At 58.5% G+C, this 24276-nt stretch overlaps 1 protein-coding gene across 3 annotated transcripts; it reads left to right on the top strand.

Annotated features, from left to right (window-relative positions):
* The first annotated feature begins 3026 nt into the window (after positions 1–3026).
* On the top strand, positions 3027–24182 carry LOC119695176 (Krueppel-like factor 5). 3 transcript variants are annotated; one of them, XM_038123142.1, is made up of 3 exons: positions 3027–3105; positions 18143–18190; positions 22011–24182. In XM_038123142.1, the coding sequence occupies exons 2-3, from the start codon at positions 18152–18154 to the stop codon at positions 22953–22955; spliced, it is 984 nt and encodes a 327-aa protein (XP_037979070.1). In that variant the 5' UTR covers positions 3027–3105; positions 18143–18151; the 3' UTR covers positions 22956–24182. The 3 variants fall into 3 exon arrangements, with proteins under 3 accessions (XP_037979070.1, XP_037979069.1, XP_037979068.1); XM_038123140.1 differs by lacking the exon at positions 3027–3105 and adding an exon at positions 5907–6734; XM_038123141.1 differs by lacking the exons at positions 3027–3105; positions 18143–18190 and adding an exon at positions 5829–6734.
* Positions 24183–24276: the final 94 nt, after the last annotated feature.

Below are 24276 nucleotides of genomic sequence, written 5' to 3'. Positions count from 1 at the left end.
GGAATGGTCTTGAATGAACTTGTGCAGAATCTTCTGCTCCAGCTGGATCCCTCCAAATCTCTCTGGGACCTGGTGGGATTCATCTGAGAATCCTCCAGCAGTTGCTGATGCCATCACAAAGCCTCTCTTGATGATTTTGAATGGTCTTGGGACTCCAGGAGGTCCCAGCTGGCTGGAAACTGGGGACTGTTGTCCTGATTTTCCAGAAGAGCAAGAAGGAGGAACCCAAGGCCTGTCAGTCTCACTTCAGTGCCCAGTAAAATCATGGAAAAGATGATTCTGGGAAGTATTGGAAAACAGTCATTGGTCACAGCTCCGTGGCGGGGAAGTCTTGCTTGTCCAGCCTGATTTCCTTCCAGAGCAGGGTATCCCACCTGGCTGATCAAGGAAAGCCAGGAGATGGAATCTTTTTGGACTCCAGCAGAACTTTTGATCCTGTCTCTCCCAGGGTCCTTCTGGACAAAATGTCCGGGCTGCAGCTGGATAAACACAGGGGATGGGGGAGCACCTGGCTCCTGGGTTGGGCACGGAGGATGGCAGAGTGGGGTGACACCAGCCTGGCACCTGTCATTACTGGGGTTCAGCAGGGCTCCAGCCTCATCCCAGTTCTCTTCATCATCCTGATGAACAACCCAGATGTAGGATGCTAAGGAATACTAAGGAAAAAAATCTCTGAATTCTTCAATTGAAGCTTTTTATGGATTTTGCATGAAAGATGTCCTATTCCAGAGAGAAAAATTACAAAGAAAAGATAAAACTACTCCTTACAGAAATGAAAAAAATCCTACTTTTGGAGGATTTGGGAATTCTGTCACCTTTTGAAGGGCCCCGCGGCGCCACCTGGGCTCGGCCGAGGGTGGAGCTTCTTAAAGGGCCCGGCCCCCGTGTGGGCCGCCAGGCACGGCCCACCCGCAGCACGGCCAGGGGGACCGAGGGACAACCGAGGGACAAGCGGGACCCCCAACCCCACCGCACCCCGCGATGGGGCCCAGGACACGCGTGGGGCACCCGGCATGAGGCTGCCACGGGGACCCCCTGCCCAAACCGGCTCCTCGTCAGCCCCGGCGCTGCCCCGGGACCCCCGGGGCTCCCCTGCACCTGCCTGTGGGCATCCTCAGGGGGGTCACTGGGGGTGTTGGCATCCCCAGCCAGAGACTGGGGGTCCCTCCGGGGCACAGGGTGCTGGCAGTGTGTGTCAGGGCTGGGGGGTTTCCTGTGGGGGCATGGGGGGGGCTCTTGGGAGGTGCCCTTTAGGGGGACAGGGCGCTCTTTGGGGGTGCTGTCACCCTGTGTTAAGGTTCAGGGTGGCACTTTGGGGCACTTAGGCTCTCCGCTCGCCCTTTTTGGGTGCTGGCAAGCAAAGCCATGCTCGGGGGGACCCTCCCGTCCTTCATCCCCCAGGCTGGTCATGGGGTGCCCCCCCTCCCGACCACCCCCAGCGCCCCGCAGTCCGTGTGCGGGGCTGGGACCCCGGCAGTGCCTGGGGGCTGCTGGGGGGGTCCTAGCGGGCGCTGCTCGCCCCCCAAACCCGGCCGGGCCGCGCTGCTGGGACCCGGCGGCGGCGCTCGGGCACCCGGTGGCGCCAGCGGCCCGCGCTGAACGGCGGCCGGAGGAGGAGCCGAGGGATTCCCGTTCTTCGGGAGTTTCCCCGAGCGCCTGGGGCCCCCGTGGCACCGCTGATCCCCCGATGCTCCCCCGGCACGGGGGATGCTGCACCTAAAAATGCCCGTGGGAAGGCTGCACCTCGGAGTTGTGCGAGCACGGGGGGCAGCAAACCCGCTGCTTGGACTGCAGCTCCCCCACTCCGAGCGCCTTGGCAGGGACTGCTGGCACAGGCCGGGTTGGGCAGGGGGAATGGGGGGACAGCTCCCAGATCTCGGGAGGAGCTGCAGAGGTTTGGGGTCACACAGGGTCCTGTGACTAAGGGACAGCGGTGTGTGGCACCACTCTGCGGCTGGAGAAGATGCCGTGGTCCTGCCACACAGGAGCGGGTGCCAACCCCTCCCCAGGGGCTGCACCCGCCATGCCGGGGGTCCAGGCTGTGCTTCCTCCCAGCCGCCTCTCCGCGGTGAGGCCCTGAGGGCTTTTAATGCTCTGAGCAGCCTCACTTGAGACCCCCACCCACATCCTGGGCCCACTTAAGCTCAGCCTGGGGCCTCCAGCTCCTCCCTGTGCTGTCCTGGAGCTGTCTGAGCCCTTTCCACAGCCACGAGCCCCCCTGGCTCTCACCTTGACCTGCCCCATCCCTGTCACCTGGGACTGTCCTGCAGCACATGCCAAGGGCAGGGTGAACCCCAGGGAGGGCTGTGCCACCCCTGTTCCGGGCACGGGTGGTCCCTGAGCTTCAGCAAAGCCCCTCTGGCAGTGGCGGCCAGAGCCTGTGGCATGAGGGGCACATCCAGCTCCACGTCCCCTGGGAATTCTCCAGTGCCTGGGGTTGTGCTTGGTGGGAGCCCAGAAAAGCCTCCCAGTTGTTTTGCAGGCTTGGCAAAGGTCCAAGGCTGGGTTTCGGCAGGGGGAAAAGGCCAATACCACCACTTTCCTTGCTCCCTGAATTTTTGTCCTGGAGACTCACCTCAGCCTCAGGCCCTTCTGCTTCCTCACCTCCCTCCTCCTCTCCCAGGAACGCCTGGAGCTGCTCCATCTCACTGCCTCCCAGTGCTCCCCCACTGCCTGACTGGGGGTACTGGGGGCCTCCCCATCTCCTCTGCGCTCTCTCCCATCACCTGCCTGCACTTTTCCATGGCTGGCAGAAGAACTTAGCAATCCCCAAACTGCTTCCCTGCTGAAGGAGCAGTGACTGGGAGGGGTTCTGCAGCCTGCTGGGGGGTCCTGCCGGCTGGTGGCACCCCCGTGTCCTGGGGGCAGTGGGGTGGCGGTGTCCTGGCTCTGGGATCCCCGCGGTCCCTGCGGACGGTTCCTTGTCCCTGTCCCTGTCCCTGTCGGGGGTGCCGGGGCCTCTCCGCCCTCCCGCCCGCCCGGCACTGCTCAGACTGGTTTAGCAAGTGGATGGGACGGGGCGGCCGCTTTTCCTTTGAAGGGCTCCCGGCAAGCATTTGATGGCTGGAAACCTCCCGAGGAAGAGAAAGGAAAAGACAAAAATAGGTGGTTTTGGGTTTCGGTGGGGGAGCGGGGGAGGCGCGGGGCTGCTCCGGCAGCTTTGCAGACCTTTGTGTGCCGGGCGTGGGGACAGGCGAGCGGGGCGTCCCCCGGCCACAGGGAGCCCGAGCAGCTCCCGGCCCAACCCCGGGGTGGCCTCGGCCCAGGGAGGCAGAGCCAGAGCGGACTGGGGATGTCCACCACGGCCCCGAGAGAGGTGGGTGCTCCGGGGCGGCCGGGGGCGTTCGGGGTGGCAGCAGGGAGGGAAGAGCTGCTGCAGGAGGGAAACAGGGCCAGGGACCCCCAGGCAGGGCCTGGCCCCTTCCCTGCCCCCCTCCTGGGTGGGACCTGAGTGGGGGCTCTTGGGGGTCCCTTGGGGAGCCAGCCCAGTGGTGAGGTGTGAGGGTGGCTGTGGGGATGCTGGGGACAGGCTGGGACTGCCTCTGGCTGTGCCTGGGGTCATTTGGGAGTGGGAGCTGAGGTTTGCCTCCCAGCCTGATCCAGGTTTCCTCAAAATTCGTTGCTTTTCTTGCCTTTTAGCTTGTCCCAGTAATTCGGGGCTTCACCTGCCTCCTGCTCCCTTGTGAGAGGAGGACCTGGCTGTCCTTCCTCACCATTCCCATGGACCCGCAGTGCCGGGATCCGGGATCAGGGGCTGGCTCCCCAGTTCTCCCCCGGCAGCCCCAGCCCCTGGGTTGGGACCCCCTTTCAGCTCCGTGCGGCTCCTCCATCCCTCCCTGCACAGGATCTCCCTTCCCAAACCCCCTCCAGCAGCTTCCCGGGCTCCCCTCCAGCCTCTCTGTGTCGGCTTTTCAGAAGGGAATTCTGCTGCGATGAGGGAGGAAAACGTGAGCAATGTCGGGAGGGGAGCGCGGGGGTGGCCGGGTCACGGGGAGCCGCCCTTATCTCTGTGCCATCGCGGGTGGCACGTGGGGACACAACGGGACCGGCGGGGGCCCCGGGGCAAAGTGCCGGTGGCAGAGAGGGGCCCAAGGCCGTTCTCCCGGGGCAGGTAAGGGCACTGCCTGGGTTTGGCCCATCCCTGCGAGGAGGGGCAGCTCCGCCTTGGGAAATCGTGGATTGCTCCCTGCTGGGCAGGAGCAGCCTGGAGCGAGCCCTGCTCCTGGGATTCACCCAGCTGTGCATGGGATGGAGAGAAAGGGAACGCTTTTGGTTTTTGTAATGGAATTATGGAATCATAGTTTAGGCTGACAGGACCTTGAAGCTCATCCCATTCCACCCCTGCCATGGCAGGGACACCTCCCACTGTCCCAGGCTGCTCCAAACCCCAGTGTCCAGCCTGGCCTGGGACACTGCCAGGGATCCAGGGGCAGCCACAGCTGCTCTGGGTACCCTCACCTCCCTCACTGCGAACTTCCTCCTTTCCTCGTGTGGTCCTGCAGGGCTGGTGACACATTCCCCTGTCCCTGGCATCCCCTGGGAGCCCTGGTGAATGTTCCAGCAGCAGCACAGCTTCCCTGGAAAACAAAACCCTGCAAGGCCTGAGCTGTTCCTGTGTTTGCTCTCCCAAGGGCTCACAAGCCCTGCTCTCTGGGATGCTCAGCCCCCCAGCTGATGGTTTTGGTCCCTGGTGTGGGGTGGCAGCTGTGACACCAAACCTCTGCTGTGGCTCCTGCTCTGAGTGGTCTCAGGTCCCACGTGGAGGCCCTGGAGTGGCAGGAATGCCATGGGAACGGCATTGGGCATTGCCCTGCCCTGGCAGCACTGCAGCTGCTTTCCCTTCGGCCAGGGGGGTAGAGCAGCCTCGGCCCCCCACACTTCCTTCCCCTGTCCTGTGGTCCCCTGGAGCTGTTGGGGTGTCCCCAAGGTGGTGACAGCAGCATCCCTGCCTGTATAGGACACACAGGGAAGTGGGGAATCTGAGGCTGATTTGGGATAGGTGAACACAGAGAGGGAGAGGATCCAGGCTCTTCCTTGTGGAGGGGCTGGGGACAGTCGGGGCTGGATTATCTGGAGCAGAATGGCTTTTTTTAAATTATTATTATTTTTAAATTTTTTTTGTTTAGTTCTTTACCAGAAAGGTAATTTTTATTCCCTTGTATCTCTGGATCTTTACACTCCTTCCTTTCCAGAAGTGAAACCCAAACACAGTTGCCTGGTGTCTCCATAGAACCCTGTGCTCTCCTACCTGTGTGTGCTTTTCCAACTGTTGCTTTTCTTTTCCTTTAGGGTTTGTTCCTTTCAGTTTTGATCCTTCCCTTTTATTTTTGGTCCTTCACTTTTTCTCCCTGGGAATGAGAAGTGTGAGCAAACAAGAATTTCCTCTCAAAATTAGTTTTGATGCAAAATTGACCCATTCATGGAAAAATGGCATTTTCTCATTGAAAAGTACCCATGTCTGTAAAAAACTGGAATTTCCCCCTTGTTTCAGTGTAGGGGACTCATTTTGGAGACAATGGTTCAGCTGGGGGGTGTTCCAGGCCTCGGGGTTGGGGAGTGACCCCTCCATCCTGGTGGTGCTGGAGCTGGCTGGGCACCATGGCTGATGAGGCTCCTGGAAGGGCTCAGGGATTGGGATTTGGGATCAAATCCTGGAGTGCTGGAACTTCTTGGGCTCTGTGTGAGAGCACAGCTGGTGACAGAGTTCAGGGTTGGGATTGGGGATCAAGTCCTGGAGTGCTGGAACTTCCTGAGCTCCGTGTGGGAGCACGGCTGGTGACAGAGCTCCTGGCCACCTGCCCGAGGTTGGGATTGGGGTTAAATCCTGGGCTTTCCTGAGCACTCTGTTGGAGCATGGCTGGTGATGGAGCTTGGGTTTGGGATTTGGGATTGAATCCTGGAGTGCTGGAATTTCCTGAGCTCTCTGTGGGAGCGTGGCTGGTGACAGAGCTTGGTGTTGGGGATCAAATCCTGGGGTGTGGGATCACAGCTGGTGACAGAGCTCCCGGTCACCGACTTGGGGTTGGGGTTGGGATCGAATCCCGGCGTATAGAAGCTTCCTGAGCTCCCTGTCAGAGCGCACCTGGTGACAGCTTGGGGTTGAGATTTGAGTCCTGGGGTGCTGGAGCTTCCCAAGTGCATTGCGGGGTCACGGCTGGTGACAGAGCTCCCAGCCACCTGCTCAGGGTTGGGACTGGGATTGAATCCCGAGGCATGGGATCCTCCTGAGCTCTCTGTCGGAGCACACCTGGTGACAGAGCTGCCGGGCTGAGTTTGGGGTGCTGCAGCTTCCCGGGCTCGCTGCCGGAGCTCCTCTCGCCCTTTTATGAGCGGGTGTCCCGGCGGGGCCGGCGCCGGGAGCCTGATTGGCTCCGCATCACCGCGCCGCTTCCAGGTGGCGTTTCCTCCTCCCGCGGCCAGGTAGAGCCTTCCCGCGGCCAGGTAGAGCCTTCCCGACCCGCCACCGGCCTCCCACCCGCGCAGCTCGCTCCGGCTCGCCTCAGGGGGTTTACTTCCCTTCCCCTCCCTAGTTTCTCCCCCTTTTTCCCTGTTTCCCGGGCCGGGCCCGTCCCCGTGCGGGGCGCGGGGGGATGAGCAGCGGGCTGGTGGACGCCGCGGTGTTGGCACCGCTCAAACCCGTCAGCATGTCCGGGGACCCCAGCGAGGACACCCCGGTCTTCGAGGACATCAAAGCCCCCTCCCGGCCCCTGGAGACCCCTCCCGACCTGGCGCAGGTAAGCGTTGGGAAGGGGCCGCTCCCGCCCGCTCAGGTGCCGGAGCCTCCCCAAAGCCTCGGGATTTGGGCTCGATTCTGCTTTGTTTCTCCCGTCGTTGCTGCGACACCCCCGTGGCTCTGTCGGCTCCCGCTTCCCCCTCCGCTGGCTTTTCTCCTGGGCGTGTTGGGTTTCGTTTGGGAATTTGAGTTTGGGTTTTTTGCCTCCTGTCTGCCTTCAAAACTCCCCGCGTCCGTGTGGGCTTTGCTCCCACTCCCGGGTCCAGTCCCTGTCCCCTGGGCTGGCAGGCCAGGGGTGTCCAGCAGCTCTCCCACCGGGAAAGGGTTTGGGATCCAGATTGCTGTGCCTGCATGTGCTGGACGGGATACGGGACCTTATTTTCCATTTTGTTTTATTCTCTGTACTTTTCCGCCACCGCCATGGGGAAGGAATGCTCCTTGAGATTCCCTGGCAGCATTCCCCCCAGATAAAGGCCGGGATAAGGCTTTGGGATGTTCCTGCAGGCCCACCCCTCTCCTGGGCCCTGCTGCCCACCCCATGTGGGCGACCAGGCTCCGTGTCCCACCCCAGAGCCTCCGACCGCTCTTCCTGCTGGGAAGGAGGGTGAGGCAGGCCGGGCCCCACCCTGGAGCCGAGGTTTCCCCTTTTCCCGCTCCGTGGGGCGCGGGGTGCCCGGGGTAATGATTAACCCCAACCCCACGGCCCCAGCGCCATTTTGATCGGGGCGGGAGCGCTCCGGGCCCGGCTCCGGGGCCGCGCAGGGACCCTCACCCTGCTGCTGCTCCTCCGCAGACCCCCGGGAGGCCACCCCAGCGTGGGTGGCACCAGCCAGGCTCGGGGCCATGTCCCCAGTGCCCCTGCTCTGGTCCCCACGTCACCGGCGTGCCAAGGGCCATTTTGGGGCTGTGTCCCGCAGAGGGCCGTGGCTCCATCCCTGGATTTCCTGGAGCTCCGGGATCCACAGGGGCTGTCAGCGGTGCTCGTGGGTGTGGGGTCAAACAGGGGAGCCATTCCTCCCTCCCCTGTGGGGTTTGGGGATCACCTGGATCAGAGCCGGGTGGTGACTCTTGGAAAGCTGGGGATTGTCCCCAGGGCCTGTCCTGGGGGGAAAAGCTGTCAGCTCCCTGCAAACCCCCTCCAAACGGGCTGGGGGAGGGTGAGCTTGGCTGCTTGCCTTTTTCTGTCCAGGTGGGATGAGGCAGTGTGGCCATGGCTGGCCCTGAGCCACCTCTTGTCCCCCTCATGGGGACACCCATGGCTGGGAGCACCTTCACCCCACACCATCCCAGCTGTGCTTCCAAGGGAAAGGCGGTTTCTCCTCCCAGTTTGGTCCCACTTTGCTCTGGGGTGGTGGCAGCTGTGGGGTGGCCTTGGAGGTGTCACCCTTTGCCACTGACCCTCCTGTGTGGCAGTTCTGTGTCCTGTTCTGGGCAGTGGGATCCTGGGAGAGCAGCTGTGGAGCTGAGCAGGTCCCATGGATCCCATGGATCCCCCAACCCACGCAGGGAGCAAGGCTGTGCTGGGACACCCCGAGAGCCCCGGGCTGGACCCCACAGCCCCCAGGCGGGAGTTTCCATGGCCTGGCCCCTTTCTCCTGGTGGGTTCCAGAGTCTGTGGCACTGTGGGAGCCGTGCCTGGAGCTGGAGGAGCTGGAAGCTGCAGGGCTGGGAAGCCTTTGCTCCAGAGGGTTTTTATCAGCTTGACAAGGCTGGTGCCAAAGGCTGTGACCTGTCAGGCTCCAGCTCGGGGCAGTTCCCGCTGCTCTGGCTGCCCGAGCTTGGGAAGAGGCAGGAGCAAATCCTCCCTGTGATTTCAAAGTCCCAGTGCCATATATTCCCCTCAAGTTGCTTTTCAGGTGGGAGCTCTTTGCTGTTAAAAATTTTATTGGATCGGGCTCAGGTGGAAATAGATCCTTTGTGGAATTTCCAATCAATTTTTCCCTTTCCTTGGCTTTTCCAACCAAAAGAAAAACCCAAAAAAACCCAAACCAACCAACCAAACAAAAAACTCCCAAAACAACCAAAAGAGGAGGGAAAAGGAATTATGAGAGGAAGGGACTGTTCATTCCTGATTTGAGTCAGATCAGCCAGAAAAAGCATTTTCCTCTTTAAATCTCCAGTGGCTGATGCTGAAGGAAATAATAATAATAATAATAATAATAATAATAATAATAATAATAATAATAATAATAATAATAATAATAATAATAATAAAGTAATGTCCAGGGAACATTTCAGGAGAGGAGGAACTGATCCCTTTGTGTGGCTGTTGGATTCCCTGGAAGAGTGAGGGGCCTGGGGGATTTATCCTTGCTCCTTGCTCCCACCTGGCTGCCACAGCATTCCTGGGCACCTGGGGCTGGAGAAGCATCCCGGGATCATGCAGGGCCTGGAGGGACAGAGCAGGAATTGGCTCCTCCAGGCTCCTCTGCGGCTGTGGGGAGATGGCTCTGCCACCCACTGTCCTTGAGGGTTTGGGAAGGGAATCCCTGTGTCCATGGCTCCATTCTGGTGTTGGGGCTGTTGAGAGAGGGCAGGAGCTGCTGGGAAGAGACAGAAGGACAAACCCCCGACCCTGACCCTCAGTTTAACCCCTTCCTGCCTGTGCCAGGCCCCAGGGCAGCTGTGGTGGGGCTGGTGAGCTCCCAGTGGGGCTGAGGCTGTGGTGGGAAACAAGGAAGATGCTGATGAGTGTGGAAAGGGATTTTCCTTGGCTGCAGGCTGAGGAACAGCAGCAAAGGGCTCCCTTTGTGTCCCCTGGTCCCAGTTCCTGCCCCACAGGCACTTCCCCACCCTGTCCTTGGCTCCCTCTGGACTGGAGGGGCTCAGGAGGAATAAAACATCTCTGGCATCTGGGGGGTGCTTGGACACATGAGATGGGATGAGGAAAGTGCTGTTCCCAGAGCTTTTCCTGGCACTTCACCTCTTCAGTGCTGGGAATGGCACTGCCAGACCCTTCCAGCAGCGTGGAAGAGCTGTGGAACAGGGTGCAAGTGCTGTGGTGCTCCTCTGACTTCATCTTGGCAGGGATTTCGCTCCTGGATCACAGGAGAAGCTGGATCCAGCATTTTTAAGAATGCTCCAGCTTTCAGGAGCTGTTTCAATCCTGCCCTGTCCCTGTGCCACATCCTGCACCTCCTTTGGCGCATCCTTGTCATGAATGTGGCTGTGGTGGCTTGAGGGTGGCTGTCCCTTGGAGCAGGGATGGCTTTTCCTGCTTCTTGGTGCTCCAGTACCTTGGAACCAGGGCGATGGGTCCTGGTCAGGGCCAGGAGAGTCCTGCCTTCCATAAATAAAAGTCCTTTACTTTTTAGGAGAGATGGTGGAGTGCCCAGCACAGCTCCCAGGGGATGATTCATTTCCTTGGAATCTCAGGAGCTGCAGGCAGGGAATTAATTTGGCTTTTCTGCAGGGAAAGTGGAGATGGTTGTTTTGGAATTTTGCTCTGGACCTGGAATGAGATGCTTGGGGAGAATTCCCTCCCTTGGGGATCCTCTGGCTTTGGAGAAGGGTTCAGAAATTCCATGGAAGTGTGCAAAATCCATTTCCAAAGGGTGCAGGAATTGGGTGGGAGAGATGGGAAGTTAAATCTTGCCAAGGAGGAATGGGAACACCTGATCCCTCTGGCACGAGGATGGCTTTGGGAGCTGGTAGAGCCTTGCATGAGGGATCCTGCCTTCTGTTTTGCTTTGGGATCAGCTGATCCCAATGTTTTTGGGACCAGCCCGTGGATTTGCTAGTCTGATGGGCTTTCTGCCTGGCAGGTGTCTGCAGGGCCTCAGGGAGCTGGGACAGATTCCCAGCAAGGATCCATTTATCCCTCTAATTTTGCTGGAAGACCCTCAGGAGAATCCCCAGCTCAGGGGTGTGCCAGGGGTTGGTCTCATGGCAGAGCAGCTCCAGAGCCTGCAGGAAGCTCTGGGTAGAGCCAGTGAGCCCAAACCTGGCACACGTGGGGGCTTCATCCACAATATTCCTTACTGGACTTTTCTGGGGGCCCCAAACCCTGCCGAGTTCCCCAGGTGGGTGCAGGAGGGAGTGAGCAGCAGGTGGGAAGGAGCAGCAGGATGGAAGGAGCAGCAGGATGGGAAGGAGCAGCAGGATGGAAGGAGCAGCAGGGTGGGAAGGAGAGGCAGGATGGAAGGAGCAGCAGGGTGGGAAGGAGCAGCAGGATGGGAAGGAGAGGCAGGATGGAAGGAGCGGCAGGGTGGGAAGGAGCGGCAGGATGGAAGGAACGGCAGGATGGAAGGAGAGGCAGGATGGAAGGAGCGGCAGGATGGAAGGAGCAGCAGGGTGGGAAGGAGCAGCAGGATGGAAGGAGCAGCAGGATGGAAGGAGCAGCAGGGTGGGAAGGAGCAGCAGGGTGGGAAGGAGCAGCAGGGTGGGAAGGAGCAGCAGGGTGGGAAGGAGCAGCAGGATGGAAGGAGCAGCAGGGTGGGAAGGAGCAGCAGGATGGGAAGGAGCAGCAGGGTGGGAAGGAGCAGCAGGATGGAAGGAGCAGCAGGATGGAAGGAGCAGCAGGGTGGGAAGGAGAGGCAGGATGGAGCAGCTCAGCCGAACTTTGAGCCGCGGAGCTGCGCGGCTCTGTCCCGGCGGGACAAAGGCTGATTGTTCTGCTCGGGAAGGAGCGAGCTAGGGAAGGGGACGAGGATTCCAGGTGTGTTGTGCTCGTCCTCCTCCCTGCGACCTGCCATCCTCTTGGATTAGCTGGAAAAGCGCCTGGTGGTTGGTGTTTTTTTCCTTTTTGGAAAGCTGCAAAAGGAGGGAACGAGCGGGACGCTCCGGATTTCCCTCTGCGGCTCCTCCTGAGCGCGGCGTGGGAGGCGAACCCCGTCACCTGAACTCGCTCCCCGGGCTTTGGGGAATGCATTTCTGGCCCGTGCATCACCGCCCGGGAGTTTTCCCCCTCGCAAACCTGTTCGGTCACCTCCCGGCGCTGTTTTGTTCTCCTTCCCTGCTCCAGTGAGTTCTTTTATCCAACCCATCCACTGCAAATAATCGCACTTACGAGCGTCTTGTGAGCTCGATTACAGTGTTTGCTTTGCTCGTGCTCCATTGGCGAATTCCCGCAGTCACAGGGTCCGGCCGCGCTCTGGGGATTGGAGAACTCGTGTTTACAATTCAGATGTTCTCAGAACTTGAGCTAGCATGACAACCCTCCAAAAAAACCCCCATGGGCTGTTTACCACATCAAAGAGCTTCAGCCCCGTTCAAGCTCGGCTTGAAACTCAAACAAAGAATCTTTCATTGAGTTCAGAAATGCTGCGAGAATTCTTGGAAAATTATTGTTTTCTCAGCGTGATGGGGAGGGACCTTCAAGTTCCCACCCAGAGCAGGATTTGTGAGTATTAAAATGCATTTCAGGACCTCACTCTTTGTAGGATTTTCAGTGCAAGCAGGAGGAGGAAACAGCAAGGAATTCATCGCAGTGTAGCTGCTCTGAAATCACAGGTTTATCCCAAAAAGCAGGGTATTATCCATCCCTTATCATGTCCCTGACACCAGAAGTGATTTATCTCATGGATCTGAACCCATCATGGAGAGGCCAGAGGATGTGGATGCTCTCCAGCCCATCCAAACATGGATTTTTTTATTTACCCCAAATATTTTAATTTTGTCTCTACAAAATCGTAATTGTGCTGCTCCTCAGGGATGTTTCAGGGAGCTAAACCCAGGAATGGCTGGATGTATTAAAATTCCTCACAATGAGCAGGTTTGATGTTCTCTAAGCTGTTCCCAAAATTGTTGGGAAAATCAGGACATCTCTCCAGCTGCTCATCCAAAACACTTCCAAACATTTTGTTCTGGGCAGCTTCCAATATTTGGGGGTTCTGTGGTTCTGTGGTGTGTGAGGAACTCGACTCCATTAATTTGGAGTTTGCCATCGCCTTGGAGATGCCAGGAGTGTCCCAGTCCTCGTGTTTCCCAGGGCTGGCAGTGCCCAGGCTCCCAAGTGCTCCCTCTGGACCTTCTCCAGGGCTCAGAGCCTTCTCCTGGGAGCTGTTATTGGCCTGTGCCATAATCAGCTTCCCTTAATTATCAGCAACTGGGGATTCCTTTATACACAGGGAAAGCGTGGAAAGGCAGGGTTTGGGTGGAGGGCCCTGGATCTGGAGGAAACTCCAGATTTCTGCTCCCCGCACCACACCAGAAGCACAGAGGTCCCTGCTTGTGGCAGAGGGTGGAATGAGGCGATGGTTGAGGTCCCTTAGAACCCAAACCATTCCATGATTCCATTAAATACTCAGCACAGGACACGTGGCAGGAGTGGACCTGCTCCAGTGTCCCCCTCGGTCCCTGTTTTGGCAGATCTCCTTGGCCTGGGACGCTCAGGCTTGGAAGAAGGGTTGGCCCAACCCAAGGCTGCTCGGGGTTTGTTTTGTTTTCCCAACTGCTCTGGGAGGAAGCTGGGGCCGCAGGGATGGGGGGATTTGCTGTCTGCACATGAAACCTGACCTTGCCCAGGGTCTGCCCGGTGGTTTGCCTGGGAAGAGTGGGATTTGTGGCCTCTTTGGTGGGATCTGGATGCCAGGAGGGCTCCACAAGCCCCAGCAAGCAGCCAGTGACTCATTGCATTGTCAGCCCCTGGGAACGTGCCTTGGAGAGGAGAATGAGCTGGCACAGGAGTTGAGGGAGGCAGAGTGAATCCCACCAGCTGGGGATGATCCCTGGGAGCTCCAAACCTCTCCCACAGCACCTTCAGGATCTGGGGCAGGGATGTGGAACTGGGGGAACTGGAAGGTCAAAGACAATCCCAGTGTCCTGTAGGCAGGAACAGGTGGATAAATCTATCCAGGTAATCCTGGGGATTGTGGCATCCAGGAGTCAGGGAGAGGCAGTTCTGGGATAGAGCTGGGTCCAGAAGGAGCAGTGGAGCTGCAGGTGCCCCCTGCTCCTGGCTAATTCCAAATCCAGAGCTGATTTGTGCCCGTGTAACCCAGGGCTCCTTGAGTGTTTTCACTGAGGCTGGAGCAGCTCCAAGCCTCTTGATCTTCCAGGAGTTGAAATGACATTAAATCATTTTTCCCAAAAAGCCTCCAAGGGGCTGTAGCAGCTCACACCAGGAATCAGCCCAGATTGACCTCCAGGAGCTTTGATGGAAAACCTCCTTGATTGTCTTCAGGGGCTTCACCTCAGCCTTTGCTGAGCAGGAGCAGCTCAGAAATCATGGAATGGGAATATCCTGAAAGGTGTGGAGGTCCAGCTCCCTTAAATCCTCATGTCCTCCCTTCCCACACTTTGAGAGTTGTCCTCACACCGGGTGGAGCGATGGGAGAGGGGAGAGGCCATCCCTGATTCCCACCTTCCTTCCAGCTCCATCCAGGGCTGAGGTGGCTCTCGGTGGTTCTGCAGAAGGGGGATCTACCCCAAAAATGTGGATCTGCCCCAAAGTCACCATGGGACCCCCCCACCCTCACATCTGGAGGTCCTCCTCCATCATTCCCTTCCCACTCTGTCTCCAAGGTTTTGTTATTTTTCACGCCATTTATGGCTTTGTTTTTGGAGAGGTTTCTGCTTGCTGCTGGAGCCTGGCTGCTCCCAGCTGCCCCGCTGCTCCTCTTCCAGCCCCTTGACCTTGGAGTTGGATGAGGCTGTTTTCCCTGGCTCCCTTGGCCTTTGGGATTGTGGCATGATCCCGGTGATAAATTCCTGAGCTGGATTGCCTTTGAGGGAGCCTTTATCAGCTGCTGGAGGGAAGGAACTGCAAACACAGCCAGCAGGTCTGGGAGTGGGGCTGCCTGCATGGAGATTCCCAGCTTCCCTGGTTCCTGGGAAGCCATCCTCTGCTCAGGGAGTTCCAACACAAAGGCAGCAAACAGCACTGGAATAACCCTCCCCATCTACTGGGCCAGACATGAGCACAAACCTGGAGAATGAATGAAATTCCATGAACGACTTGGGGGCAGCACTTCATCCTGGAGTGCTCTGAACACCCAGCTTTGGGCAGGATGGGGTCTGACATCCTTTGTGTGGCAGGGAACTGGGGCAGGAAAAGGGGAAATGTCTGGGGTGGATGATGTAAACCTTGGGCTTGGTCGCCTTAGAGGTGTTTTCCAACCCAAATAATCCAGGAATGCCTTGAGGGCAGCCCCTCACCCTGGAGTTGCTCGGAGCCCCTGAAGCAGGGGAGCCCATCCAGGGCCTCCCTGGGCCCAGCACATTCCCACGGGAGCTCGGATTCCATCTGGGACAGGCTTTGTTGTTTACGGCAGCCAAACGTTGGGTACTTGAAAGGAAGAGTCCCGGGGCTTTCTTTGCTAATCCCGTTTTACAGAGAGTTCCAGGAGACCTGAGGAACAAACAGAAAATAACGTCGATCCAGGTCGGTATCAAACCCAAATGATCAGAGGATCAAATATTTACCCAGGTCAATATTTAACCAGGAGACAATAAATGCTGATATTGAACCAAATCTGGATATAAATACAGGCTATTTATAAAGTGAGCCTGCAAAGGGGCACTGCCAGGGCCGTGCCAGGGGGGTTGATTGATGATTATCCTGCCCATTGTTTGCTGATTCCCTTGGAGGCTGGAGTTTCGTGCAGGTGCACAGAGGAGAAGGAGCCCGGGCTGGGCTGTGGCACGGCCGTTGTGCCACACCTGTGCCCCGGGGTCCCTCATCCTGGGACAGGCCCCCCCTTCCTGCTGGAGCCACCTCCTGCTGCTCCCCCCTTTCTTGAACCCCCAGGTCAGAGAATCATCAAGTCATGGAGTGGTTTGTGCTGGGGGGACATTAGAGATCACCCAACCCTGACACCTTCCCCTGCCCCAGGCAGCTCCAAGCCCCAGCCTGGCCTTGGGCACTGCCAGGGATCCAGGGGCAGCCCCAGCTGCTCTGGGCACCCTGTGCCAGGGCCTGCCCACCCTCCCAGGGAGCAATTCCTAATTCCCAATATCCCATCCAGCCCTGCCCTCTGGCAGTGGGAGCCATTCCCTGTGTCCTGTCCCTCCAGGCCTTGTCCCCAGTCCCTCTCCAGCTCTCCTGGAGCCCCTTCAGGCCCTGGCAGGGCTCTGAGCTCTCCCTGGAGCCTTCTCCTCTCCAGGTGAGCAGCCCCAGCTCTCCCAGCCTGGCTCCAGAGGGGCTCCAGCCCTGGAGCAGCTCTGTGGCCTCCTCTGGATTTACTCCAGCAGTTCCACATCCCTCTGATGCTGGGCCTAAGGGCTGGATGCTCTTGCCTGCCCAGCATGGACACAGGGGACATTTTTCTTGCCTCCTGTCCCCAGAGCTCTTTGCAGCCCCCTGCACTGGGGGCTGGGTGTGAGCAGGAGCCTGGATCCAGCTGAGAGGGAATCTCCCATCTGGGAGAAGGGCTGGGAGCTCTGGCCAGGCAGGAGTGGGCACAGGGCTGGTGAAATAACCCCGTGTCCCCCACAGCCCCTCCCGTGCCACCCTCAGGGCTGGTGCCTGTTTAGCAAACACCGATTTCCCTCCTGGTCCCCTGCGCTGCCCGGGTGGTGACAACACCTGATGTTCCTCCTCGGGCCGTTTGTCATTTATCACCTGCAGATTAGGAGGTGTTTAATCAGGGGACAGCCAGTCCCACCCCAGCCCCAGCCCAGCTCTCCGTGCTTGTGGTTAATCCGGGTTTATCTGGGGCCTGCCAAGAAATGTTTGTGTTGGACTCTGCTTGAATCGATCTCTGTGCTGATAACAGCTCCCCCAGGCTGGGACATCTGATCCAGGGATAAATCCCAGGCTCCTACAGGATTTGTGGGAACTGCCAGGGCTGGATGGGCTCATGTCCACCCCTCTGAACCACCAGAAAGTCCTGCTCCTGGAAAATCTCCTGTGGAGAGGTGGGATGGCATTGCTGTCTTCATCAAGCCACTGGTTTTACTGGGGCTGGGGGATTCACACCCTCCAGTTCTCCCAGGGGCTGCTCCTGAGGTTATCCCATCCTCCAGGGAACTTTGGTCACCAGGTTTGGGTGTGCTGAGTGTAACACTGCTGGTCCAGAGACACAAACTGGTGTCCAGTGGCCTTTCTGGAGTGGACAAAGTGCTGGTTTGTGCCTTCTCCTCGTTTTTATTTTGGTTTTCTTTCTCTGCCAAGTTGAGGAGATGCTTCTCCAGGGTCAAACTTGGGTGACTTTGGGGGAAAAATCCCCCCCCCGAATTCAGTGCTTTCACTGTGTGAGGAGTTTCTTGTTGGCTTTCCCCTCCTGGGCACGTAAAGAAGGCTGCAAATCAAAGAGAGTGGGTTTAGGTGGGATTTTGGGAAGCAATTCCTGGCTGGGAGGGTGGGCAGGCCCTGGATCCCTGCAAATGTCCAAGGCCAGGCTGGATGGGGCTTGGAGCAGCTTGGGACAGTGGAATGGGATGAGCTTTGAGGTCCCTTCCAGCTCCAACCATTGTGGGACTCTGTGAACTATCCCAGTCCCTCTGGCCTCCCAGAAGGTTTGTTGGTGTTTCCCCTTTTCCCTGAGCTGCTGATCCCTGACTCTGTGGTGCTGCTGGAGCCTGTGGCCATGCAGTCAGGGTTGTCTGGTGCCTCCTGCCCTCATCCTGGTCCCCAGGGATGGCAGGGATGGCCTGGCCATGACTCTGAGGGAAACTGGGCCTGTGTGAAAACCTGGTGGCTCTTCATCTGCAAGGCTCTGAGCCCTTTCTCAAGAGCCCACATCTCGTGCACTGTTGGGATGAGCTGAGCACCTGTGTGGGATAAATGCAATCCTGCCCAAAAAGAGCCAGGAAATGGCTCCTTCCTGGATGGGCTGGGCATTCCAGGTCACTGCTGTCCCATGGGAGGGGACAGGCAGAGGATGTGGGGTCTCCAGCTCTGAGGTCTGAAACTCTCCTGGCAGTGAGCAGGAGAACCATGTGGAATGAGAACAAGCCCACAACCAAATACAAATTGGGATTTGGTGGAATCCCAGATCCCTTCCCCTCTTCTTGGTGCTGGAGGACTGTGGCCTATTTGGAACACTTGCCTTGGAGAAAGGATCTGGGTCTGAGGGACCTGGGAAGAGCCCTCAGCCCTCTGTAGGAATCTGGGAGAAGTGGAGGCAGGAGAAGGGAGAGGTGCAGGACATTTGTGAGCTCACTGTCATCTGTGTGGGGGTGATAAAGGGATTTAAGGTGCTGTGCCTCAGCCTCCTTGGAGAGCTCGGTACTTCCTATTTGTCTCTTCTTCCCAAAGAGGCTTCCCTGTTCCTCCTTGGACAGGCTGCAACCGTGGTGGGCAACCTTCAACCCGTGGTGGGCAACCACCAGCTGCTTCCATAGCATGGGGTGTGGGGTGGGACGAGACACCATTGGCATGGGGGACACCTGGAGACCCTGGGGGGCTCTGGGAGGCTGTGGGTGGCTCTAGGGGGTGCTGCCCTCCTTGGCCAGGGGTATTTGGGGGGTCTTTGGGGTGGCCAAGCCAAGGAGGACACCCCACTAACCCAGCTCTGCCTCCCACAGCTGCACCCCATGAGGATGGACCAGCGGATGCCACCGCTCATCCTGGAGGTGAGCACCTTCCCTCAGTCCTTGCCCTGCATCCTCCTGCTCCTGGTGGGAAGAGGAAGCACAGGAGTCCCCAGGAGACTGAGCTGGGACATTCCCCACTCCCCATTCCCAATCCCTCCTTCCATCCCTGCTTCCAGCTAGGACACATCCCTCCCTGTCTGCCAGTCCCCTGTGTGTGTGTGTGTCACTGTCACCTCCATGGCTTGTGTGTCCCCACGGGCTGTGACAGGAGTGACAGCCAGGAGCACCTGAGTGCTTGAGTGGCACTTGGTCACCTCAGTTGTGCTGGGCTGAGCTGAGGACTTTGTAGGATCACAGAATTGTTTAATTTGGAGAAGCCCTCTCAGACCACCAGGTCCAACCATTCCCCAGCCCTGGCAAGGCCACCATTGACTCATGTCCCCAAGTGTCACATCCACATGGCTGGTAAATCCCTCCAGCCACTGGGACTCCAGCCAGGGCTGGAAAACCCTTTTTTGGGGAAGATTTTCCCATTATCCACCCTGACCTCCCCTGGCCCAGCCTGGGGCCGTGCCCTCTGCTCCTGTCCCTGTTCCTGGGAGCAGAGCCCGACCCCCTGGCTGTCCCCTCCTGTCAGGAGCTGTGCAGAGCCACAAGGGCCCCTGAGCCTCCTTTGCTCCAGGCTGAGCCCCTTCCCAGCTCCCTCTCCAGGCTGAGCCCCTTCCCAGCTCCCTCTCCAGGCTGAGCCCCTTCCCAGCTCCCTCAGCCTCTGCACGGGCTGGGTCCCAGGCTGGGAAGTGCTTTGGGGTCGGAGGTGCCAGCTCCCGGCCGGGCAGAGTTTTCCAGGTGATTCTGAGCCACAAACAAAAGGTTCCCATTTGTCCCTGTGGGAGGGACGCTGGCGCTTGGGGTTCCTGCAGAGCTGTGGCACGGTGGGGCACTCCAGGGGGTGGGATTGTTGTTGTCCAGGTCCTGCACACACAGAGCAGTGGGGCAGGAATGGTGTCCTCCTGTCTGGTGGCAGCCAGTGCTGTCCCTTACCACCCCTTCCTCCAGGAGCCTGAAGGGGAATTACTGTGGTTTTTCAAATGGAAAGACCAGGAAAAGACAGTGCTCTGCAGGGAGGGGTGGTTCTGGAGGAAGGGAGGTTGGGTGACACCAAACAAGGGCCCTCCATGGAAATTCGGGCCCTTGATGCCTTGTGAAGGCTGCCCTAGAGCAGAGACCGGACAGAGCTAAAGAATAAAGCAGGGATTTATTAAAAGGCCTCAATGGATCCACCTTGGGCAGCACAAGAGCCCAGCCAGGGCTGCACCCAAGATGAACCAAAATGGTCCCAAAATCCCCGACTGCTCACGGGGTCTCTCCCTTGGATCAGTTCTGCTCCATTTGCACCTTGCAGTTCATTCTCCAATCCCAGTTTTAGCCCAGGCACTCCCACCCTGCTTGTTTTTCTCTCCTCAGCCCACGGTGTTTGTGCTCTTGGGCTGAGATTTGGATCATTTGTCCTTGGTCCCCAGCTGGAGCAGGAATTGTTTTGTCTCCCTGCTCTGTGCAGAGAGCTCACCATCCCCTAATATGAACCCAGAGCCACACCCTAAAGCAGCACAGAATCTGAAAAACATAAAAGCTAAAACCTGAGGCATCACCCTCCATGGAAATTTGGGTCCTCCATAGAATCCTTTAGTTGGAAAGGCCCTTTGAGCTCCACACTTTTCCCCATTTCTATCGTGCCTGGTCCCCTGCGGAAGAAGGACCTTCCCTTGGGAACTGGAGGTGAGAAAGTGAAATGCCAGAGATAAGGGAAGTGTGAAGGAAATGGCACCCAGCACTTGCCCTGCCCCTGCTCCTGCCAAGTGGGGCCGTTCATGGCTCTGGAATGTGCGGCATCCCGAGCTGCCCGGGGCAAGCTGATTCCCAAGGGAACCTGCCCCGTGCCGGCACGGGTGCCAGGAGTGCCCAGGGCTGGGCTCCAAGGCTGTGCCGTGGTTCTCCCGAGGGAGGAACCCGACCAGCGGGGAGCAGGGAGGGGTTGGAGCTCTCCATGGGGATGGAGTGGAGCTGCAGCTCTCCGAGTCCCTTCCCTTCCCTGCTGATGCCTCGGGGTAAGGAGGGAGGGCAGGCACCAGGGACAGGGCCCAGGGAATGGCTAGAGCTGTGCCAGGGTGGAGATCAGGGAAAGGTTCCTTATCCAGAGGGTGCTGGACACTGACCAGGCTCCCCAGGGAATGGAGCTCCAGGAATGTTTGGTCAATCAGGGTGAGGTTGTTGGGATGCCCTGTGCAGGACCAGGGGCTGGACTGGATGATCCTTGTGGATCCCTTCCAAGTTGGGATATCCCATGAGTGCACAAGTAGCTTTAGGCTCTGCCTGAGCCAGGGTTCCTCCTCCAGAGGGGCTTTTGATCTTCCTTTAACCAGGACAGGAACTTGCAGCCCCTCCATGTTTGACAAGGACAGCCGTGTCATGGCTGATGGCCTTAGAGGTGTTTTCCACATGTGACAATTCCCTGATTCTGCAGGATTCCCAGCAGGCTGTGTACACACAGCAGCCCCGGCGTGGCCCTTCCCAGCCCGGCCTCCCCGAGCTCCTTCCCGAGTGGCCCAGGGTGGATTTGTGGCTGTCCCCGTGCCTGGGTGACAGCCAGCTCAGCCATGTGTTGCCAGCACGGCTCCCAGAGGTGCAAAGGCTCTCTGAATGAGCTGGAAGCTCAGTGATCCTTTCCCTGCAAAGAGCGAGGAAATCTCTTGGCTCCCACCCAGCTTTGTTAAGAGCCCTGAGGTGGCAGCAGGGCTGACTTTGGCCCATGGCACTGTGGTGACACAGTTCAGGGCTGGAAGCCTCGGCTCAGGGCGTGGGCTGAGCTCAGCTCCTGCTCCTGGAGTGCGCTCTGGGCTCTGCCAGGGAAACCTGGTCCTTTTCCAGCTGCTCTCCATGGGAATGAGGGCTTTGACACTTGGGGAACCACGCGATAAAGGGCTGGAGCTCTGCATGAGAGCTCTAGTGCTGGGATCTGCAGCCACAGCGAGCAGAACCTGAGTCACCCAGCACCAGAAGATGGATTTCCTCGAGGATTGCTCCATCAGGGTGCTGGATTGTTGGGCTTGGATCCAGTGGGATGCCCCAGCAGGCCGGAACCAGGAGGGGAAGGAGCGCAGAGGTTCTGGTAGCTTGGAGGAGCCAGGCTTGTAAAAACAGCTCTGTAAAACCAGAACTAACCCAAAGGTTAGGCCAGGGCTGAGTCACTGCCCAGGTGAGGCAGGAAGGCAGGAACTGTTCCCATTTCAGGCTCAGAACACAACGAATTAGTGGCATCATCACTTAGATTTCTAGGCCCGAATTATTCCCAATTAAGTAAAGATATGGTCCTAGAATTCCTCAGTTCATTAAAGAGACTGTCCCAAAATAAAACACTCCTCAGGCTGCTAAGTTTCAAGAAGACCAGAGCCAGCATGTCCAGTAGATCCAATGTGCCTTAAGTGTGATCCTGGCTGGATTCATCCCATTCCTAGTGCTCACTCCTGCTGCTTGCGTGGCCAAAGCTTTGTACCCAAAGCTTTGTACCCAAAGCTTGCTTCCTTTTATCAGGTTTGATTTCTGTAATGCCCGCATCCTCTCCTGGCTGCCCGGTGTTATCAGGGAGATAGGGAGGGGGGAAGTGGGGCAGAGGACGCTGACTCAGCCCTGGGGAGTCTGGCTGAGTCAAAGCCTGAGCTAAATCACCTCAGCTCGGGTTCCTGGGCCGTCACCACTGCTCCCTCCATTTCCTGCTCGCTCAAACCCCCGCTGGACGTTGGCCTCCCCCCGCTGGCTGTCAAGGCCAGCTTTCCCAGCTCCCGTGTCCGTGTTTTTGATGCAGGCACGCTCGGAGATGGACAAGTACCTGTCCAGCGAGGTGCCGCCCATGCCGATGCTCCCGGACAAGAAGTACCGCCGGGAGAGCGCCTCGGTGGTGGATGAGTTCTTCTCCACGGAGAAGCCCAGCTCGGCGCCCTACAGCGTGAACATCAACGTCATCCTGCCCGACACCACCCACCTGCGCACGGGGCTCTACCGGCCCCCCAAACCCATGGCCCCCTTCCCGCAGATCAAATCCGAGCCCGGCACCGGCTTCTCCCAGCCCTGCTCGTCCTCCTCTGGCCCCACGCAGACCCTGCCCGACTTCACCAGCGTGTTCAGCATGCCCCAGTCGGTGGCGGTCAACAACATCTTCATCAAGCAGGAGATGCCCGCAGAGATCCCGCTGTCCGCCCACCCGCAGCCATCCCAGCTCTTCCAGCTGCCCCTGGGCGCTGCCAGCGCCGACATTCCCACCCTGGCGTCCTCCTCCAGCAGCACCACGGCCATCAGCTGCCTCAGCGGGGTCACCATGTCCACGGGCTCCGTGGCCAGCATGGCACACAGACCTGTGCAGCCAGCAGGGCCCCTCAAGCAGTACCCACACGTGGCCCAGGGACAGGGGAGCTTTGGGAACATCTCTGGGCAGTTCTACCCCGCCCCGGGGGTGACTCTGCCCCCCTCGCCCCCCAACTCACAGCCTGGCAGCCCCGAGAACCAGCCCGAGCTCATCAACACCATCTCTCCCCCGCCGTCCTACGAAGCCACTTTTGGACTGAAGCTGGTCCAGTCAGCGCAGATGCCCCCGGGGCCCAACGGCGTCGGGGGCCTCTCGCAGGGGCACGTTGTGATGCAGCCCCCCAAGTACAACCGGCGCAACAACCCCGAGCTGGAGAAGAGGAGGATCCACCACTGTGACTACCCAGGTGTGCTCACGGGGGCCTTTGGGGGTCTCTTGGCACTCTGAGGATGGGTAGGAGCCTCCAGGGAGGATAATCTGAGATCCTTTTGGGGTGAAGCTGTGGATGGAGCCCCAGGGAAGTGGGAGGGAGTAGAAGAGGTTGATCCCACCAGCAGGGTGTGGTTCCTGTTTTGTCCCCTTCCTTCTCCCTTTACACTCTGGCAAAAGCGACTCAGCAAAGCTCCTAAGGCAGGGATGCTCCTGGGAATCTGCTCCTGGGAATCTGCACTTGGGAATCTGCTCCTGGGAATCTGCTCCTGGGGATCTGCTCCTGAGCTGTTGCTTCTCTCTGGTCCTTCCCAACCCCGAGCAGCCACTGAAGCCACTCTGCCATTCCCATTCCCCCTTCCTTTCCCTGTCTCTCACAGTGGGTGGAAAACCAGCAAGGAATTTCCACCAGGAGCCCTGCTGGACTCTCTCTGAGAGTTCTGATCTTCCAAAGAGGCAATGAACTGAACATCCCTCCCCCATCCTTCCGTGGCTCCGTGTGCTGCAGCAGGAGCTGTGCAAGGGCATTCATGGAGTGCTTTGGGTTGGAAGAGATGTTTAAAGGCCGTGTCATCCCACCTCCTGCCATGGATAGGGACACCTTCCTGTCCCAGTTTGCTCCAAGCCCTCAAGCAGGGGATCAGCCCAGAGCAGCTGTGGCTGCCCCTGGATCCCTGGAAGTGTCCCAGGCCAGGCTGGACAGGGCTTGGAACAGCCTGGGATAGTGGGAGGTGTCCCTGCCCTTGGCAGGGGATGGAACTTGGGTGAGCTTTCCTTCCAACCCAAACCAGGCTGGGATTCCATGGCACACACCAGGGAAGCAAATCCCATTGAGAGACTGCAGTGAGAGCCATTCCCGGGGCCAGGACACACCTCCCACTTCCCGGGCTGATCCCCAGGGCTGAGCAGCTGTGGGTTAGCAAACAGCTTTCCCGTGGGGGTGTGTGAATGAGGAAAGTAACTTCCTAACTGCCTCAGGGAGATTTACTGACCCTTTCCCTGGCATGGGAGTGGCTGGAGGCCAGCCCAGAGGCTCTGCCTGCTCCAGATCCTGTCGCCAGCCTTGATGCCAGGAGCTGCATACGAACAGGAGAGGTTGAGAGAGATCTCTGTGCTCCCACCTTCCCACTCTCTGGCACCCTGTGGATCAGGGACTTTCTGAGCCACAAGCTGCCAGTGGTTGATGGCTTGTGCTGAATTTTTTATCTTCTGCTGGTCATGGTGAGGACATGAAAACTGGAATTAGACTTGAGACACACTCCTCGTGTCTGACACACTCCTCGTGTCTGACACATTCCTTGTGTCAGAGGCTCATCCTGCAGGATTTGCACCAAGGCAA

This window comes from Motacilla alba, chromosome 4A, assembly GCF_015832195.1.
Source record: "Motacilla alba alba isolate MOTALB_02 chromosome 4A, Motacilla_alba_V1.0_pri, whole genome shotgun sequence".
In the NCBI taxonomy this organism is placed as follows: Eukaryota; Metazoa; Chordata; class Aves; order Passeriformes; family Motacillidae; genus Motacilla; species Motacilla alba.
Note: the sequence above shows the minus strand (reverse complement) of the source record. Positions and strands in the feature narration are given on the sequence as shown.